The following is a 20,926-nucleotide window of genomic DNA, read 5'->3' on the forward strand; positions in this document are numbered from 1 at the left end:
ATTATGCCAGTGTTAGTGAGTGCAGCAAGGGCCATTTTCAATGAATCCAAACTTTCTGAAATCTGGATGAAATGTGTTGCACAATATAGGTCTTCTATATGCCTCTTTTTACATGTAAATGCTAGTCGTAAGTTTTTTTTTTCTTTCTCTTATCTTCTTCCACTGTTTTATTAAAGTACACACTGCAAATTTTCTTTCACTGGCTTCTGAATTGTATTCAGTAAAAAGCAGATCTGATTATTTTCATTCTATTACAAATTCATTGTTGCAAGTGAATTAGCAACCAGAAAAAGATTGGAATGGGATGCAGACTGGATGAAATGTTAAGCTTTGTTCAATAATAGGATTAAAACTGATTAAAGGAAATCTGTATTGAGAAATTACAGAGGCTGAACTTTCTTTTTATAATTGCCTAGCTGTTAAGTAGATCCAGAGGCTTCTGTGCTATAGTCAATGACCTGCAACAGGCATGCAGATCAGGAGTTCTGCCATTTCCCTGACTTCACTTTCTGCATGCTTGTTTTGGGTCAGTGCAGTGGCTCAAATAACAATGAGGCCAGAGACAGGCAGGCAAGTAGAATGTTCAAAAAGAGCTCAGCATTGGCAGCCTCCATATTCCTTATTTGAACATTCCCTTTGTCTGGCTGTAATATTTGTTAATTGTCTTTAATACTACGTAAATCACTGACCCAAATCAAGCATGCACATCAGATGTGCTGACTTCACTAGTTGAATTATTGTTTTGGGCTAGTAACTTTGGGAATTTTGAGGCCAGAGAAAGCCAGGCAGCATTTTTGGCAGCAGTTTAGCTTCATTAACCCACACATTTTGGTCAATGGCATCTGTGACCAAATATGGTTATGTCTATATATGGTCAATAACTGGACCCAGAGACCCCATCCCTTTGCTTATATTGCCGGAGTGGCACCCTGGATATGGCATCCGCTGGGAGCCAACCAACAGGTTTGCACGTGTCAGCTGGGTGGCAGTTTTTTTTTTTTATTCTTCCACTTTGAGCATCATGATTGACATGGATCAACATCACTGAACAATGTGTTTGATGGTGGATTTACATTGTGGGGATTTGTTTGCGTTTGCTTATTTGCTTTTGACTTTTTTTTTGTGAATAAGTTGGGGTTCTATATAACCACTACTCATTCACATGGGGGGCAGTATTTGGGGGCCTCCTTATTTTTAAAGGTGACTTCCACATTTCAAAGACCCCCACAACCACCAGGCCAGGGTTGTGGGGAAGAGGTTCTTGTCCTCAATAACATGAGTACACCCTATGTTGAGGGCATATGGCCTAGTATGGTTTTAAAGAGTCAACAGAACGCTCAACCCCCCCCCCCCTTCCTGGCCAAGCAGGCTGAATGCTCACATGAGAGTCTGGTTTGGGGGGACCACACACATTTTTCTTGTTTTTTTATGTGGGTTTCCCCCTTAAAACCCCTACAATAATTAGAGGGTCTAGTATGGAATTCAGGGAAACCCCACATCATTCCTTTTTTACTGTGAAGTCCCCCTTAAAATCTATACTGGGGATTCGGGATGTTGAAAGAATAGAATATCTTACAGCTACTATTAATAACACTGACAAATATAACAAGATCTGGGAACCCTGGGAACCATTGCACATTATGGAAAATCCCATCTAATTATTTTTAGTGCCTAATACATGCCTGGTTTTGTGTATAGATGATGGTTGTGGGAGGCTCATGTCCTAGATGGTGGATAGGGGACATGGTTTGCTTACATCCCTTTTCTTCTCTATCTTCTTCCTCCCTCTCCCTCTTTCTCCCTCTTATTTTTGTTTTTTTTCTATAATGATACTATTCCGAAAATATTGCCGACTTATGTCAATCGCTTTAAGCTACACAAAACACTAAGCACATCACCTCTAATGTGCTGATTACTGTAGAGTACTCTACTAAATTGTACATTTTTTATTCTGTGAATGGACATTTGATTTTGGCCTAATCTTGTAAGACCAACAGCAATCTGATTTCCACTTTCATTTCATATATATGTAAACCTAAAGAGATGAGAACAAATGACTAACACACTTGGAGCTTGTAAATGGTAATTTATAAAGGGTTAAAGGGAGATTATATTGTTACTGTATAAAAGTCCCACATCTTCTGACTAAGGCAGGCCACACACCATGAGAATTTCTATCCTGCAACCACAGGTTGCAGAAAATACATTTCCATGATTCCCCCATCAACACAGACAGCACTGACAGGGGAATCCCTCCTGCTGAGCAATTGTCTGCTCCCAGCGGGGAGGCAGGGGCGGGGGAAGCTGTCCCTGCCGGGAGAAGACAGTGATTATCGATAGCAGTTATAGCGGCTGCTAGTGACAATCGCAAAATAATCCGGTAGCCTGGTTATACACAAGTTGATCAATCTATCAACTTGGTACATTCAGCCTGCCCACTAAAGGTTTGAATCTCGGACAGTACCTACTGAACAGGCCAAGATTTGAACCGTGTATAGCCAGCCTAAGACTTTCACTACACAGGTCTGTTACAAAAACAGATATGTATTGAAATTCCCATGACAGGAACACCACTCTGTACCTCCACTACTTTATAAGTACCATGACTTTCTGACAAGCCCAGGTCTTTGCTAAAAGTGTGGTATGGTTGGTGATAACAGCTTTAGCAACACTTGGCTCAACTGGACTGTTATGAACTGTTGTTCTTCCCTAGAGTAGGAGAGTAGGGAGGAATAACAGTTCATACACAGCTTAGTATATTTTTGTGAATAAAATGTTCCCACAAAGCTTTTTTTTTCCTTCACTTTACCTCTATTGCATTGTATTCATTATATAATTTTCTATAACAACTTGGTGTTCTGCTATAAGAAGCAAAAGAGAAAAAACGTATCGCTCTTCACTGGTCCAGTGTTCAAAATGTAGATGATCCTATGATGTAATTTATATGATCATATATATGAGTACATTTAAAAACAGAACTTACCTTGTAACTTAGATAAATGAGCAGTATTGTTTCAAAAATGCTGATCAGAGCTACTGTAACCTGAGAAATAGATTGGAAAAAAAAAAAAAAAATTATTCTTTACAGGAAGGAATGATAATAGAAAGAAAGAACTTAAAATGTTATCATAGACATACTGTGCATCAGAACTGTTGTTATTAAATGAATAAACTTTTTTTTTATATTTCCCTAGGTAAAAAATAGCTATCAAAATTGTTTAAAGTGATTGTATAGTCTAGTTTTTTTAGTTAAAAATAACAAACATTATACTTACCTCCTCTGTGTAGTGGTTTTGCACAGAGCAGCCCAGATCCTCCTCTTCTCCAGTCCCTTTTCAGTGCTCCTGGTCCGTCCCTCCTGCTGAGTGCCCCCACAGCAAGCAGCTTGCTATGGGGGCACCCGAGCTGAGCCACAGCTCCCTATGTCCATTCAGACATGGAGCCGCGGCCCAACCATGCCCCCTTTCTCTCCTCATTGGCTGACTGACTTTGATTGACAGCAGCTGGAGCCTATGGCACTGCGCTGCTATCTCATCCAATGAGGAGGGAAGTTTCAGGCAGCCGAGCAGAATTTTTATTATTCATATTCTATTGTATTGGACTTTTTTGCATTATTTATTAATATATTAGTTCAATTATTTATTTAGCACTGGCGCTTTATCTTTATGACATGTTTACATTTATAGTCATTTATTGTCACTTTTCAGTTATCACCTTACCATAGTATTAAAGGGTTGCTAAACCCTTGTGTGTGTTTTTTTATTAAATAAAAAACATGTCATACTTACCTCCACTGTGCAGGTTTTGCACAGAGTGGCCCCAATCCTCCTCTTCTGGGGTCCCTCATCGGCGCTGGTAGCTCCTCCACACATCAAGTGCCCACGTCAGAGAAGCACTCTCCTTTGGTGGACACCCGTGCTGTCCCGAGTCCTGCTTTTGAGTCCATAGGCACAGAAAGCAGTATTCGGCCCCGGCGCTCGCGCCATTGGATTCGATTGACAGCAGTGGGAGCCAATGGCTGCTCTGCTATCAATCTATCCAATCAATACATGAGACACCAGCTAGAGCTGATGTGCTCGTCCCAGGGAGAAGAAAACCAAGTTCAGGTAAGTAAAACGGGGGCACTGGGGGCTGCAGCAGAAGGTTTTTCACCTTAATGCATGGAATGTTTCCATTATTAAATAGCTTAGCATAAGTTTTTTTTTTTTTGTCTTAAACTAAAGTGATTGTAAAGTCTCAGTTTTTTTTTTTCTATAAAAATACTAAACATGTTATACTTACCTGCTCTGTGCAGTTGGTTTTGTACAGGGCAGCCCAGATCCTTCTCTTCTTGGGTCCTTCTTCGATTCTCCTGGCCCCTCCCTCCTGTTGAGTGCCCCCACAGCAAACAGCTTGTTTGCTGTGTAAATAAGCTGCAGCTCCGTGTCCTTTCAGACACTGAGCCCCGGTTTGGCCCCACCCCCTCTCATCTGATTGGATAACTGAGAGCTATTGGCACCCGCTTCTGTGTCTCAGCAAATCTGGAGAGAGAGTCACGGATGGCCGAGGCACTCATGGATATTGCTGGACAGACATGGGGCTCAGGTAATTACTAGGGGGGGCTGTTGTGGCTGCTGTACACAGACAGCTTTTTATCTTAATGCATAAAATGCATTAAGGTGAAAAACCATGAGGGTTTACAACTCCTTTAAGGCCGCACGATCACACATTCTGCCTTTACAACCCCTTTAAGGAAAATGTGACAACGAGTACTTTATTTAGCTGCAGTGTTACTGTAGGTGAAATTGTTGAAAAATATTTTACTTTAAGCCTCATGTACACTGCTGCTGGTAAACGTAAAAAGAGGGAATTGGTTGGGGAATTTGGGACTTTAACCGGCTCCCGACTGGCGCACGCCAATGTACGTCGGCAGAATGGCACAGCTGGGCAAATGGGCGTACCTGTACATCCCTTTGAATTTGCCGCCATGCCATCGCGTGCGCGCCTGTGAGTCGGGCCTTGGGATACCCACGATTGTCTCACGGAGAGGAAGAATGGGGAGATGCTAATGTAAACAAGCATCTCCCTGTTCTGCCTAGTGACAATGTCACTGATCATAACTCCCTGTGATCGGGAGCTATGATCATTGATGTGTCACAGCTAGCCCATCCCCCCTACAGTTAGAACACATCCCTAGGGCACATTTAACCACTACAGCGCCACCTAGTGTTAACCCCTTCACTGCCAGTCACATTTACACAGTAATCAATGCAATTTTAATCGCACTGATCGCTGTATAAATGTGAATGATCCCAAAATCGTGCCAAAATTGTCCGACGTGTCTGCCATAATACAAAACAGATTACAGCGCACACATTCAAGAAAGACATTTATCCTGCAAGGCTAGTTAAAAACACCTGAACATATTCAAAGAAATACGGGGGTTTGGTCACACTATATCAGGGATCCTCAAACTACGGCCCTCCAGCTGTTGCAGAACTACACATCCCATGAGGCATTGTAAAACTCTGACATTCACAGACATGACTAGGCATGATGGGAATTGTAGTTCCTGAACACCTGGAGGGCCGCAGTTTGAAGACCCCTGCACTATATGGTCATTATGGTCATATAGTGCTAAGCCTACTTACTGCATCAAAGTACCCCAATTAGTGGGTCCTACCCTACTAATAGAATGAAAGATCCTGGGTCTCAACCATGGGAGCCAAACTCCTCTATGTGGGAGAACTAAAGGGATTCCTCCTATGCACTGGTTGCCACTAATATGAGGTAATGAGGTGGGGGAGGGGTGCTCCAGTCCAAAAAAAGGGCTGGAGCACCCCTCTCCCACCTCATTACCTCATATTAGTGGCCACCAGTGCATAGGAGGAATCTCCTTCAGTTCTCCCACATAGAGGAGTTTGGCTCCCATAGTTGAGACGCAGGATCTTTCATTCTATTACTAGGGTAGGACCCACCAATTGGGGTACTTTGACGCAGTAAGTGGGCTTGGCACTATATGACCATATAGTGTGACTAGGGATGAGCTTCGTGTTCGAGTCGAACCCATGTTCGACTCGAACATCGTCTGTTCGCCCGTTCGCCGAATTGCGAACGATATGGGCCATTCGCGCCAAATTCGCGTGGCGCGTCACGGCCCATAATTTACTGCGGCATCGCAGTGCATTGCTGGCTGATGATTGGCCAAGCATGCACTATGACCCGCATGCTTGGCCAATCACAGTGCCGTCAGTAGAGAGAGCTGTAATTGGCCAAAGCCACGGTGGCTTTGGCCAATTATGGCCAGGGGGTTTAGAACACGCCCCACACTATATAAGGCCACCTGCACGGCGGCCCTGTGTAGTGTGTGTTCCAGAGTTGAAAGAGCGATAGATAGACAGAGAGACAGTGTCATTTCATTTGAGTTAGATAGATTAGGCAGGACAATCAGTGAGTTAGCTGCACTTAAAGTGTATTGTGTATATATATATATGCATCCCAGGTGTTGTATATATATATATATATATATATATATATATATATATATATATATATATACACTGTATTCAGTTTAGCTAGATCCGTTGCAGTTATCTTCTTACTGACAGGCAGGCTTGTCTTGTTACAGTATTTACAGCTACCTGAAGAAAATTGCTGGTGTTCTTTTGATCCTATTAGTACCACAGTCAGGCAGCTAGACTATTTACAGTTAGTGAAGTGCGTCCTGCTCACAGTGTTCAGCTAGATCCGTTCCTGTTATCTTCTTACTGACAGGCAGGCTTGTCTTGTTACAGTATATACAGCTACCTGAAGAAAATTGCTAGTGTTCTTTTGATCCTATTAGTACCACAGTCAGGCAGCTAGACTATTTACAGTTAGTGCAGTGCGTCCTGCTCACAGTGTTCAGCTAAACCTACAAGTTAGTGGGGTGCATCCTTCTCACAGTGTTCAGCTAAAACTACAAGTTAGTGGGGTGCGTCCTGCTCACAGTGTTCAGCTAAAACTACAAGTTAGTGTGGTGCGTCCTGCTCACAGTGTTCAGCTAAAACTACAAGTTAGTGCGGTGCGTCCTGCTCACAGTGTTCAGCTAAAACTACAAGTTAGTGTAGTGAGACCTCTGCACAGCGTTCATCTAAAGCTACAAGTTAGTGCAGTGCATCCTGCTCACAGTGTTCATCTAAAGCTACAAGTTAGTGCAGTGCGTCCTGCTCACAGTGTTCAGCTAAAACTACAAGTTAGTGCAGTGCGTCCTGCTCGCAGTGTTCAGCTAAAACTACAAGTTAGTGCGGTGCGTCCTGCTCACAGTGTTCAGCTAAAACTACAAGTTAGTGTAGTGAGACCTCTGCACAGTGTTTATCTAAAGCTACAAGTTAGTGCAGTGCGTCCTGCTCACAGTGTTCAGCTAAAATTACAAGTTAGTGCAGTGTGTCCTGCTCACAGTGTTCAGCTAAAACTACAAGTTAGTGCGGTGCATCCTGCTCACAGTGTTCAGCTAAAACTACAAGTTAGTGCGGTGCGTCCTGCTCACAGTGTTCAGCTAAAACTACAAGTTAGTGTAGTGAGACCTCTGCACAGTGTTCATCTAAAGATACAAGTTAGTGCACTGCATCCTGCTCACAGTGTTCAGCTAAAACTACAAGTTAGTGGGGTGCGTCCTGCTCACAGTGTTCAGCTAAAACTACAAGTTAGTGTAGCGAGACCTCTGCACAGTGTTCATCTAAAGCTACAAGTTAGTGCAGTGCGTCCTGCTCACAGTGTTCAGCTAAAACTACAAGTTAGTGCGGTGCGTCCTGCTCACAGTGTTCAGCTAAAACTACAAGTTAGTGCGGTGCGTCCTGCTCACAGTGTTCAGCTAAAACTACAAGTTAGTGCGGTGCGTCCTGCTCACAGTGTTCAGCTAAAACTACAAGTTAGTGCGGTGCGTCCTGCTCACAGTGTTCAGCTAAAACTACAAGTTAGTGTAGTGAGACCTCTGCACAGTATTCATATAAAGCTACAAGTTAGTGCACTGCATCCTGCTCACAGTGTTCAGCTAAAACTACAAGTTAGTGGGGTGCGTCCTGTTCACAGTGCTCAGCTAAAACTACAAGTTAGTGCGGTGCGTCCTGCTCACAGTGTTCAGCTAAAACTACACGTTAGTGCGGTGCGTCCTGCTCACAGTGTTCAGCTAAAACTACAAGTTAGTGCGGTGCGTCCTGCTCACAGTGTTCAGCTAAAACTACAAGTTAGTGTGGTGCGTCCTGCTCACAGTGTTCAGCTAAAACTACAAGTTAGTGTAGTGAGACCTCTGCACAGTGTTCATATAAAGCTACAAGTTAGTGCACTGCATCCTGCTCACAGTGTTCAGCTAAAACTACAAGTTAGTGTAGCGAGACCTCTGCACAGTGTTTATCTAAAGCTACAAGTTAGTGCAGTGCGTCCTGCTCACAGTGTTCAGCTAAAACTACAAGTTAGTGCGGTGCGTCCTGCTCACAGTGTTCAGCTAAAACTACAAGTTAGTGCGGTGCGTCCTGCTCACAGTGTTCAGCTAAAACTACAAGTTAGTGCGGTGCGTCCTGCTCACAGTGTTCAGCTAAAACTACACGTTAGTGCGGTGCGTCCTGCTCACAGTGTTCAGCTAAAACTACAAGTTAGTGGGGTGCGTCCTGCTCACAGTGTTCAGCTAAAACTACAAGTTAGTGCGGTGCGTCCTGCTCACAGTGTTCAGCTAAAACTACAAGTTAGTCCGGTGCGTCCTGTTCACAGTGTTCAGCTAAAACTACAAGTTAGCGGGGTGCGTCCTGCTCACAGTGTTCAGCTAAAACTACAAGTTAGTGTGGTGCGTCGTGCTCACAGTGTTCAGCTAAAACTACAAGTTAGTGGGGTGCGTCCTGCTCACAGTGTTCAGCTAAAACTACAAGTTAGTGCAGTGCGTCCTGCTCACAGTGTTCAGCTAAAACTACAAGTTAGTGCGGTGCATCCTGCTCACAGTGTTCAGCTAAAACTACAACTTAGTGTAGTGAGACCTCTGCACAGTGTTCATCTAAAGCTACAAGTTAGTGCAGTGCGTCCTGCTCACAGTGTTCAGCTAAAACTACAAGTTAGTGTAGTGAGACCTCTGCACAGTGTTCATCTAAACCTACAAGTTAGTGCAGTGCGTCCTGCTAACAGTGTTCAGCTAAAACTACAAGTTAGTGCAGTGCGTCTTGCTCACAGTGTTCAGCTAAAACTACAAGTTAGTGCGGTGCGTCCTGCTCACAGTGTTCAGCTAAAACTACAAGTTAGTGCGGTGCGTCCTGCTCACAGTGTTCAGCTAAAACTACAAGTTAGGGTAGTGAGACCTCTGCACAGTGTTCATATAAAGCTACAAGTTAGTGCACTGCATCCTGCTCACAGTGTTCAGCTAAAACTACAAGTTAGTGTAGCGAGACCTCTGCACAGTGTTTATCTAAAGCTACAAGTTAGTGCAGTGCGTCCTGCTCACAGTGTTCAGCTAAAACTACAAGTTAGTGCGGTGCGTCCTGCTCACAGTGTTCAGCTAAAACTACAAGTTAGTGCGGTGCGTCCTGCTCACAGTGTTCAGCTAAAACTACACGTTAGTGTGGTGCGTCCTGCTCACAGTGTTCAGCTAAAACTACAAGTTAGTGGGGTGCGTCCTGCTCACAGTGTTCAGCTAAAACTACAAGTTAGTGCGGTGCGTCCTGTTCACAGTGTTCAGCTAAAACTACAAGTTAGTGGGGTGCGTCCTGCTCACAGTGTTCAGCTAAAACTACAAGTTAGTGCGGTGCATCCTGCTCACAGTGTTCAGCTAAAACTACACGTTAGTGGGGTGCGTCCTGCTCACAGTGTTCAGCTAAAACTACAAGTTAGTGTAGTGAGACCTCTGCACAGTGTTCATCTAAAGCTACAAGTTAGTGCAGTGCGTCCTGCTAACAATGTTCAGCTAAAACTACAAGTTAGTGCGGTGCGTCTTGCTCACAGTGTCCAGCTAAAACTACAAGTTAGTGCGGTGCGTCCTGCTCACAGTGTTCAGCTAACACTACAAGTTAGTGCGGTGCGTCCTGCTCACAGTGTTCAGCTACAACTACAAGTTAGTGCGGTGCGTCCTGCTCACAGTGTTCAGCTAAAACTACACGTTAGTGCGGTGCGTCCTGCTCACAGTGTTCAGCTAAAACTACAAGTTAGTGGGGTGCGTCCTGCTCACAGTGTTCAGCTAAAACTACAAGTTAGTGCGGTGCGTCCTGTTCACAGTGTTCAGCTAAAACTACAAGTTATTGCAGTGCGTCCTGCTCACAGTGTTCAGCTAAAACTACAAGTTAGTGCGGTGCGTCCTGCTCATAATGTTCAGCTAAAACTACAAGTTAGTGTGGTGCGTCCTGCTCACAGTGTTCAGCTAAAACTACACGTTAGTGCGGTGCGTCCTGCTCACAGTGTTCAGCTAAAACTACAAGTTAGTGGGGTGCGTCCTGCTCACAGTGTTCAGCTAAAACTACAAGTTAGTGCGGTGCGTCCTGCTCACAGTGTTCAGCTAAAATTACAAGTTAGTGCGGTGCGTCCTGTTCACAGTGTTCAGCTAAAACTACAAGTTAGTGGGGTGCGTCCTGCTCACAGTGTTCAGCTAAAACTACAAGTTAGTGCGGTTCGTCCTGCTCACAGTGTTCAGCTAAAACTACAAGTTAGTGGGGTGCTTCCTGCTCACAGTGTTCAGCTAAAACTACAAGTTAGTGCAGTGCGTCCTGCTCACAGTGTTCAGCTAAAACTACAAGTTAGTGCAGTGCGTCCTGCTCACAGTGTTCAGCTAAAGCTACAAGTTAGTGTAGTGAGACCTCTGCACAGTGTTCATCTAAAGCTACAAGTTAGTGCAGTGCGTCCTGCTCACAGTGTTCAGCTAAAACTACAAGTTTGTGGGGTGCGTCCTGCTCACAGTGTTCAGCTAAAACTACAAGTTAGTGTAATGAGACCTCTGCACAGTGTTTATCTAAAGCTACAAGTTAGTGCAGTGCGTCCTGCTCACAGTGTTCAGCTAAAACTACAAGGTAGTGCGGTGCGTCCTGCTCACAGTGTTCAGCTAAAACTAAAAGTTAGTGTGGTGCGTCCTCCTCACAGTGTTCAGCTAAACCTACAAGTTATTTTTTTGCGAGCTCTGCACAGTGTTCAGCTAAAGCTACCTGTAGAAGGTTGGTGGTGTTTTCCTGATCCTATCACTACTGCAGGCAGCTAAAAAAGCTACAAGTTCGTTTTTTGCGAGCTCTGCACAGTGTTCAGCTAAAGCTACCTGTAGAAGGTTGGTGGTGTTCTCATACTACAGGCAGGCAGTTGATTTTGCTAGCTGCAGTATCAGTACATATATATATATATATATATATATATATATATATATATATATAAATCCCAGCTTAGTGCAGCTACAGGCCATTAGTATGTCTGGAAGGCCAAGAAGGAGAGGCAGACAGTCACAAGCCAATAAGAGAGGGCAAGCAGGCTCTGTGTCTAGTACTGGTCGTGGAGGCGGTGCATCCTCATCAGCACGTGGCCGTGGGACACGCTTGGCCTTTTTTTCGGCAGCTGGCCGTGTTGAGCCGCAACATGCGGAAGACTTGGTCGAGTGGATGACCAAGCCGTCCTCATCCTCCTCATCCTCTCTCTCCCATGCCCAGGGTACTTTGTCTGGCAAAGCAGCGGCCTCTTCCCTCGGCTCAATATCATCAGTGACTCCTTCCCTAGCCCCACCATGACCTCCTGAGGAGTCCCTCGAACTGTTTGACCACAGTGTTGGGTACATGCTCCAGGAGGATGCCCAGCGTTTGGAAGGCTCTGATGATGATACTGAGCTCGATGAAGGCAGTAACATGAGCACGGACAGAGGGGGTGCCCAAGAAGGACAGAAATCTGGCAGTCATGCTCCCCCTGCTGCAGCATACTGCCAGGTTTGCTCCAGTGATGAGGAGGGAGGGGATGATGAGGTCACTGACTCAACGTGAGTGCCTGATAGGAGAGAGGAGGAGGAGGAGGAGGCGGCACATCACTAACGAGGCAGGATGCCCTCCAGGGGCCAGCCTAAGGGCAGCACATTGACTGCATCACACCCCAAAACTCCAAATGTGCAGGGCGCTGCAGTCTCTGCTTGTTATTCAAAAAGTTCTTTGGTGTGGGCCTTTTTTGAGACGAGTGCATCAGATCGCACCGCTGCTATTTGCAACATATGTCTCAAGCGTATCTCGTGTGGCCAAAACATCTCCCGCTTGGGTACCACATGCTTGACCAGACATATGTTGACCTGCAATGCAGTTCGTTGGCAAGCGTATCTAAAAGACCCACACCAAAGAACAAAGAGGACCTCTCCTTGCTCCTCATCAGCTGAGATCTCCAACCCCACTATACCTTCAGTCCTCTCTGAGACCTGCACTGAGAGGAATGAAGGTGTAGAATTAGGTGTGTCACAGCCAAGTACTTGTGGGCAATCTGCTTTTGGTACACCGACGTCAGATTGTACCAGGCAAATTTCCCTGCCCCAGCTGCTGCACCGCCGAAAGAAGTTTGCTCCCAGCCATCCACATGCCCAGCGGTTGAATGCTAGCTTGGCAAAATTGTTAGCACTTCAACTGCTGCCTTTTCAGTTGGTAGACTCTGCCCCCTTCTGTGAGTTTGTGGAATGTGCGGTTCCTCAGTGGCAGGTACCCAAATGCCACTTTTTCTCACGGAAGGCGATTCTGGCTCTCTACCGGCATGTGGAAGGCAATGTCCATGCCTCGCTGGACAGCGTGGTCAGCGGTAAGGTGCATATTACCGCTGACTCATGGTCCAGCAGGCATGGACAGGGATGTTACCTAAGTTTCAGGGCGCATTGGGTGACTCTGCTAGCAGCTGGGAAGGATACAGGACAAGGTGCAGTAGTGTTGGAGGTTGTTCCGCCACCACGCCTCCAAAATGCTAATGATTGTGACACACCTCTCTCCTCCACCCCCTCCTCTTCTTCTTCCTCCATGGCCTCTTCCTGTGCTTTGTCCTCGGAACCAGCGGTGCTCCGTATCCGTTCAAGGGGCTACGCAAGTACGCAGGCCAAAAGATGCCATGCGGTGCTTGAGCTGGTGTGCTTGGGGGACAGGAGCCACACTGGGGCAGAGGTTCTGTCAGCTCTGCAGGGGCAGGTTCAGAGGTGGTTGATGCCACACCAACTTAAGGCAGGAATGGTGGTTTGCGACAATGGCACCAACCTCCTCTCTGCCCTCCGACAGGGACAAATGACCCATGTGCCCTGTTTGGCTCACGTCCTTAACTTGGTGGTGCAGCGGTTCTTGGGCAGGTACCGGGCTTACAGGATGTCCTGAGGCAGGCCAGGAAAGTCTGTGTGCATTTCCGCCGGTCATATAATGCCAGTGCTCGGCTAGCGGACCTCCAAAAGGAGTTTAACCTGCCCAAGAACCGCCTAATCTGTGACATGCCCACCAGGTGGAACTCAACGTTGGCCATGCTGCAGCGGCTGCACACGAAGCAGAGGGCCATCAATGAGTACCTGTGCGACTATGGCACCAGGACAGGGTCAGGGGAGCTTGGTTTTTTTCCCCACGCCAGTGGGCCATGATCAGGGATGCATGCACTGTCCTGTCACCATTTGAGGAGGCCACGAGGATGGTGAGCAGTGACAGTGCATGCATCAGTGACACTGTCCCCCTTGTCCACCTGTTGGAGCACACGCTGCGTGGAATAATGGACAGGGCACTTGAGGCAGAACAGAGGCAGGAAGAGGAGGACTTCCTTAGCTCTCAAGGCCCCCTTTATCCAGAAAGTGTTCCTGCGTGCCCGCCAATCACACAGGAAGAGGAGGAGGAGGAGGAGGAGAAGGAGGAGGAGGAGGAAGATTGTGTCAGTATGGAGGTGGAGCCTGGCACTCAGCATCAGCAGCAGTCTTTAAGGGATCAGTCCCAAGAAACACATGGACTTGTACGTGGCTGGAAGGAGGTGGCTGCGGACCATGTCGTCCTTAGTGACCCAGAGGACTCCGGACCGAATGCCTCAGCAAACCTACGCTGCATGGCCTCCCTGATCCTGCAAAGCCTGCGTAAGGATCCTCGTATTCGTGGTATCAAGGAGAAGGACCAATACTGGCTGGCAACCCTCCTTGATCCACGTTACAAGGGTAAGGTTGCGGACCTTATCTTGCCATCGCAGAGGGAGCAGAGGATAAAACATCTTCGGGAGGCCTTGCAGAAAGGTCTGTGCAATGCGTTCCCAGAGACTGGGAGGTTACAAACTCCTGTTTCTGGACAACGTGTTGCTGAGGCTTCGGTTAGTCAAAGAAGGAGCGGTGGAGAAGGTGGCCGTCTGACCGATGCGTTCAATTTTTTGGTCCGCGGCCCCAAGGTATGATCGGTTCCAGCAACCTTCGCCAGCGTCTGTTTTACATGGTGCAGGAATACCTAGGGGCAAGATCTGACTTGGACACCTTTCCCACCGAAAATCCTCTGGGTTACTGGGTCTTGAGGATGGATCACTGGCCAGAGCTTGCACAGTATGCAATTGAGCTACTGGCCTGTCCTGCATCCAGCGTTCTTTCGGAACGCACATTCAGTGCTGCTGGAGGCGTGGTAACCGATCAAAGGGTGCGTCTGTCCACCGACTCGGTCGATCGACTGACCTTCATAAAAATGAATCAGTCTTGGATCACCACCAGCTACCAAGCACCTGATGCTGATGTAACCGAATAATTTTTTTTTAAATCTCAGATCCCTTCAAAGACTGCCTATGCTGATGCTGAGTGACTATCCCTGAGTACTTATCCTCTTCCTCCTCAATGATCACGCTGATAGCTTGTAAGAACATTTTTCGTTCAAACAACAAAAAGCACTCACATGAGTGTAGACGGATAGGCCGCACACCCCATACAGTGCAAGAAAAAATACGAAAACCCCCTATCGGGGCTTTAAAGCAGCCAATGAAGTACAGTATGGATAGTTGAAAAAATTCAATTTTATTGATACAAAAAGTATAAATAACATATTAAAAAATCACTGAAATGAATACTGACTGTTTAAGTCAGGACATGAGCTGGATATGGCGTACAATTGCAACGGACAAAGCCTACAATTAGAACCAGTGCAAAACACAATGTATTAGAGGGCAACCAAAGTTTTCTCAAAAGTTGAATCCTAAAAATTTGATAACAACAGACGATGCCTGTAGATAAGGGCAGTATACAATACGATGTAAGTGGGACAATAAAAATCGTGTGTATAGATCCTGATGCGTTTCGACCCTTCCCGGGTCTTCTTCAGAGGATGGTTGTCCACTATCGCAGAAGTTGTGACGTTATAAGGTCCTTTCTAACATTGTAGAGTATTCAGGGTGATGCGATTCCTCCTCTGCTCCCTTGTCTCCCCCGTGTCAGGCCAACTCCCCAGGGAGCGGACGGTGGGCCTAATGTGTCTTGCGAGGGATCACGTTTACCAGCCCCTCATACAGGAGAGGGAAGGAAAAGGAAGGGGCAATAAGCAGCCCAAACTGCACCCAGATAGGTTCACATTAGTACCAATCAAGCGAAGCTGAATAAAAAGGTTGATATATTCCTGATTCAATCTGTTAGATCAGTGAGTGCATTGCCTGGCGTCTCAAAGTTGAAGAGGATCCAGGACATTTTTGGTTCTGGGCGCCACCACCAGTGCCTAAGGCCCAATTTTTCAGCCCCTGTTTAACAGGGGCGTGTAATTACAATTTTTGATGCAATACTTTGCAGCAGGGCTTGTTTCTGCGTTACAACTAGAGTATCTGTGAGGGTTTGCAGTGTTGTGGCACCAGCACCAGTGCCTAAGGCCCAATTTTTCAGCCCTTGTTTATCAGGGGCGTGTAATTACAATTTTTGATGCAATACTTTGCAGCAGGGCTCATTTCTGCGTTCCAACTAGAGTATCTGTGAGGGGTTGCAGTGTTGTGGCACCAGCACCAGTGCCTAAGGCCCAATTTTTCAGCCCCTGTTTAACAGGGGCGTGTAATTACAATTTTAAATGCAATACTTTGCAGCAGGGCTCATTTCTGCGTTACAACTAGAGTATCTGTGAGGGGTTGCAGTGTTGTGGCACCAGCACCAGTGCCTAAGGCCCAATTTTTCAGCCCTTGTTTAACAGGGGCGTGTAATTACAATTTTTGATGCAATACTTTGCAGCAGGGCTCATTTCTGCGTTCCAACTAGAGTATCTGTGGGGGGTTGCAGTGTTGTGGCACCAGCACCAGTGCCTAAGGCCTAATTTTTCAGCCCCTGTTCAACAGGGGCATGTAATTACAATTCTTGATCTAATATTTCACAGCAGGGCCCATTTCTGCACCCACCAAGAGCGAGTGAGGACTTACAGTGTTGTGGCACCAGCACCACCACCACCACCAAAAGCCCAATTTTTCTGCCCATGTTCAACAGGGGCATGTAATTACAATTCTTGATCTAATATTTCACAGCAGGGCCCATTTCTGCACCCACCAAGAGCGAGTGAGGACTTACAGTGTTGTGGCACCAGCATCACCACCACCACCACCAAAGGCCCAATTTTTCTGCCCTTGTTCAACAGGGGCATGTAATTACAATTCTTGATCTAATATTTCACAGCAGTGCCCATTTCTGCACCCACCAAGAGCAAGTGAGGACTTACAATGTTGTGGAACCAGCACCACCACCACCACCAAAGGCCCAATTTTTCTGCCCCTGTTCAACAGGGGCATGTAATTACAATTCTTGATCTAATATTTCACAGCAGGGCCCTGTGAGGGCTTACAGTGTTGTGGCCACAACAACACCTAAGGCCCAAATTTCTGCTCAGTCTATAGGGCAGGCCCTACTTTCAAACATCTAACTTACAAACGACTCCTACTTGCAAACGGAAGGAGACAACAGGAAGTGAGATGAAATCTACCCCTAGGAAGGGAAATTCTCTCCTGTAAGAGTTAATATGGGAAAAACATTTCTCCTTTCCACTGATGCTTTATCACCAATCCTTGTTCCACAAAAAACCCCAAATTTTCAAAAAACATTTGTCATTGGGACAAAAAGTGAGGTAAAATCTCAGGTACGATACACACCCCAGGTACGATATTTAAAGGAATATTTCACTTTTTTTTTTTTTTACTTTAAGCATCATTAAGATAACTGCTCCCGAGAAAATGGCCATTTTTAAAAGTTTTTTTTTGCATTGATACATGTCCCCTGGGGCAGTACCCGGGTCCCCAAACCCTTTTTAGGACAATACCATGCAAATTAGCCTTTAAAATGAGCACTTTTGATTTCAAACGTTTGAGTCCCATAGACGTCAATGGGGTTCTAATTTTCGTGCGAATTTTCGGTCCGTTCGCAGGTTCTGGTGCGAACCGAACCGGGGGGGTGTTCGGCTCATCCCTAAGTGTGACCAAACCCCCATATTTCTTTGAATATGTTCAGGTGTTTTTAACTAGCCTTGCAGGATAAATGTCATTCTTGAATGTGTGCGCTGTAATCTGTTTTGTACTGCTTGTTGGTCTTATAGCAGCACCATCTTGGATTTAAACGCATATTAGGGTGTGCCCCCCCAAATGTGTCCGCCATAATGTCGCAGTCACTATAAAAATCGCTGTTCGCCGCCATTACTAGTAAAAAAAAAAAATATTAATAAAAATGCCATAAAAACTACCCCCTATTTTGTAGACGCTATAACTTTTTCGCAAACCAATCAATAAATGCTTATTGCGTTTTGTTTTTTTTTTTACCAAAAATATGTAGAAGAATATGTATCGGCCTAAACTGAGGGAAAAAAATTGTTTTTATATATTTTTTGGGGATATTTATTATAGCAAAAAACAATGTGTTTTTTTCAAAATTGTCGCTATTTTTTTGTTTATAGCGCAAAAAATAAAAACCGCAGAGGTAAACAAATACCACCAAAAGAAAGCTCTATTTGTGGGGAAAAAAAAGCATCAATTTTGTTTGGGAGCCACGTTGCACGACCGAGCAATTGTCAGTTAAAGCGACGCAGTGCCAAATCTCAAAAAGTGCTCTGGTCTTTGGCCAGCAAAATGGTCCGGGGCTTAAGTGGTTAAATGAAGCCATGGCCAGGTATGGTCATGTGCCTCCATCCCTATCATTATGAGGAGAAGGAGCAAAAATACAGCAGGAAAAGAAGCAAAGATGCAACAAAAAGTGTGGGACTTTGTATGTACAGTAACTCATGGTAACAAATTGAATGGAATGGTGGATAGTAAAATATTTAATAATACATAGGTACGTGTTTACATACATTAAAATTCATATACATAGAAATGCACACTTCCATAATGCCAATTTCTAAAACAGTAATATCTGGTAATAACATATTTATAAACATTAATAACATGATAAGATTAAGGAATCTACCAACATTCATGATTGGATATACATATATTGAAAGATAACATCTGTACTGTCAATGCTATTTTTGAATACTGAAGGAACATCCTCAGGGACTGGTGATTCCATAATTTTTGCCAGGGGTTGTATTTCAAGGAGCAACACATTATGCCGCGCTCTAAAGAAATTCAAAACCAGACGGGAAAACAAAGTAATTGATATTGACAGTCTGGAAAGTGTTACAAAGAAATTTCTGGTGCAGCTGTGCATGGTAGCCAATCAGCTTCCAACTTCAGCTTGTTACATTAAGCTTTGACAAAAATCAGGAAGCTGATTGCTTTCTATGCAGAGCTGTACCAGATTTTGCACTTTCCAGTTTTAGTAAATCAACCCCCAATGTATAATCCAAGGATTGGCTCTCTCTTCACTCCCTCTTTTTGTTCTAGTGACTTTTGTCACCAAGATTGAAAACAAGACAAAATTCAAATGTTTCAGTTGTCACCAGAATAGGAATAGCGGAGAAACCTAATGGACACACTTGTTTTGGTGGCAGCTGTCTAAGGCAGCCCACAGATGAGTCATTTTTTTATTCAACCATCTGGTCGAACAAAAAAACTGACTTGAATCCCCCATCCACATAGAGAATCCTCCCCATTGAACTATTGTATTCTGACGATGGGGAGACTTCCCCACCGTCAGAATACACAAAATAAATGGTGAAAATATGGTAGATCGACTTCAGTACATCCTTCCTGCCCATACATGGATCAAAATTTGTCTGGTTCCCGCTGAACCGGGTAAATTTAAATCCATGTATGGCTTAAGGGATTTCCTCTTCCTTAACCCCTTCACGCTGACTGTAGGCAAATTTGCATTCATGGCTCGAAGGGGTCATACAGGGATGATGCCTGCACCTGCAGGCATCACCCCGGTACCATTTTTTTAGAGCAGGTGGTTGGCTCTTTAGTGATAACAACCGATGCAGCAAAACACCACCTTAGCAGGCAAGTGACAATCCGCAAGGTGTGGCAGGTGACTTGGTAAGACACGATCCTCAAGGTGTGGCAGGCGACATGGCAAGTGACAATCCGCAACTTGTGGCAGGTGACGTAGCAAGTGACAATCTGCATCTGGTGGCAGGCGACGGTGACACACTCAGGGCTCCCACTGATTCTGCATTATGGTGAGTTGAACCATTTCATTTTATATTACAATGTAATAATAGAAATAATGCGCTTCAGTCATCCTAACACCATAACATCCATGGGGCCAGGATGATTGAAGCGCCAACACCAGCCATTTCCCTGATAAATTGCCTGCAAAAAAACATATTTTCTGGCAGTGCCCCTCCCGAGACTAGATTCTGCATCCGCCCCTGCATACCATGGGTTTAACTTATAGTTATGTGAAGCCAGCTAAGTGTCTCAACAACAAACATTGCAAATACACTATCTGAAGCCTCCACTATACCACTCTTCTTTATATGTCTCAACCAATACAAAAGTACTCATAAGGAAAACTTAGTAGCAGTGTGAAAGTAGCCTTATGCCCTGTATACACAGTTGGATTTTCCAACAGAAAATGTGTGATAGGACCTTGTTGTCGAAAATTCCAACCGTGTGTGGACTCCATCACACATTTTCCAACGGAATTTCCGACACCCAAAGTTTGAGAGCTTGCTATAAAATTTTCCGACAACAAAATCCGTTGTCGGAAATTCCGATCGTGTGTACACAAATCCGACGGACAAAGTGCCACGCATTCTCAGAATAAATTAAGAGATGAAAGCTAATGGCTACTGCCCCGTTTATAGTCCCGACGTACGTGTTTTAAGTCACCGTGTTCAGAACGATCGGATTTTCCGACAACTTTGTGTGATCGTGTGTATGCAAGACAAGTTTGAGCCAACATCCGTCAGAAAAAATCCATGGACTTTGTTGTCGGAATGTCCAATCAATGTCCGACCGTGTGTATGGGGCATAAGACTGCTAGAATTTTGTAGCAGGGTTTCACAGACCACTGCTAGATAGTTTGAGGTGGGGTGGGGTGGGGGTTGTTATGTGTTAAGTGCCTGTATCCCATTGTTCTATTGTTTCTGTCTGCCGCGGGGTATCTATTTACTCATCTTTTATATTTTACCAAAATAATTGGGTAATATATTGCATTTGTGTGTACTGTAACAAAATTACCTTTATTGAATTACTGAAAATTTGTGTTTGATAAAATCTTTTGCTAATAGCGTGTGACACAAAACATTGCAGCTACCAGTATCTTCTCCAGGGTATTTTATAATATATATCATTATTGGAGGTTTTTACTAATCTTCTGTCCTAAAATGTACATTTCAACATGTGTAATAAAAAAAAAAAAAAAACTGCTCTGGCAGTGGAAGAGTTTAAAGAATAATGAAAGGCAATTTTTTTTTTAGATTTCGATAGAGTGGAGAGGGCTTAGAAAACCTGTCAGTTTTTTTTTTATTGAGGTCTGTGTCCCCGTTAGCGACATTCACCCTCTCTATGTGTTCTGTGTACCATTATCATTGAAAGTAAAGAAAATCCAAAATTTTGGGTTGTCATGAGAAAAGTAATTGTGGGGAAATCTTCCAATTGGGACACTAGTTCTGGTGACCTG

At 44.9% G+C, this 20,926-nt stretch overlaps 1 protein-coding gene across 3 annotated transcripts in view; it reads right to left on the reverse strand.

Annotated features, from left to right (window-relative positions):
- LOC141103379 (potassium channel subfamily T member 2) overlaps positions 1 to 20,926 on the reverse strand; it is a 2,416,326-nt gene that overhangs the window by 1,619,975 nt on the left and 775,425 nt on the right. For all 3 annotated transcript variants that reach the window (XM_073592891.1, XM_073592890.1, XM_073592889.1), the window contains exon 5: positions 2,984 to 3,043. In XM_073592891.1, the coding sequence (XP_073448992.1) occupies positions 2,984 to 3,043 (60 nt within the window). The remainder of the gene's footprint in view (positions 1 to 2,983; positions 3,044 to 20,926) is intronic.

The sequence above is a fragment of the Aquarana catesbeiana genome, linkage group LG07, assembly GCF_042186555.1.
Source record: "Aquarana catesbeiana isolate 2022-GZ linkage group LG07, ASM4218655v1, whole genome shotgun sequence".
NCBI lineage: Eukaryota > Metazoa > Chordata > Amphibia > Anura > Ranidae > Aquarana > Aquarana catesbeiana.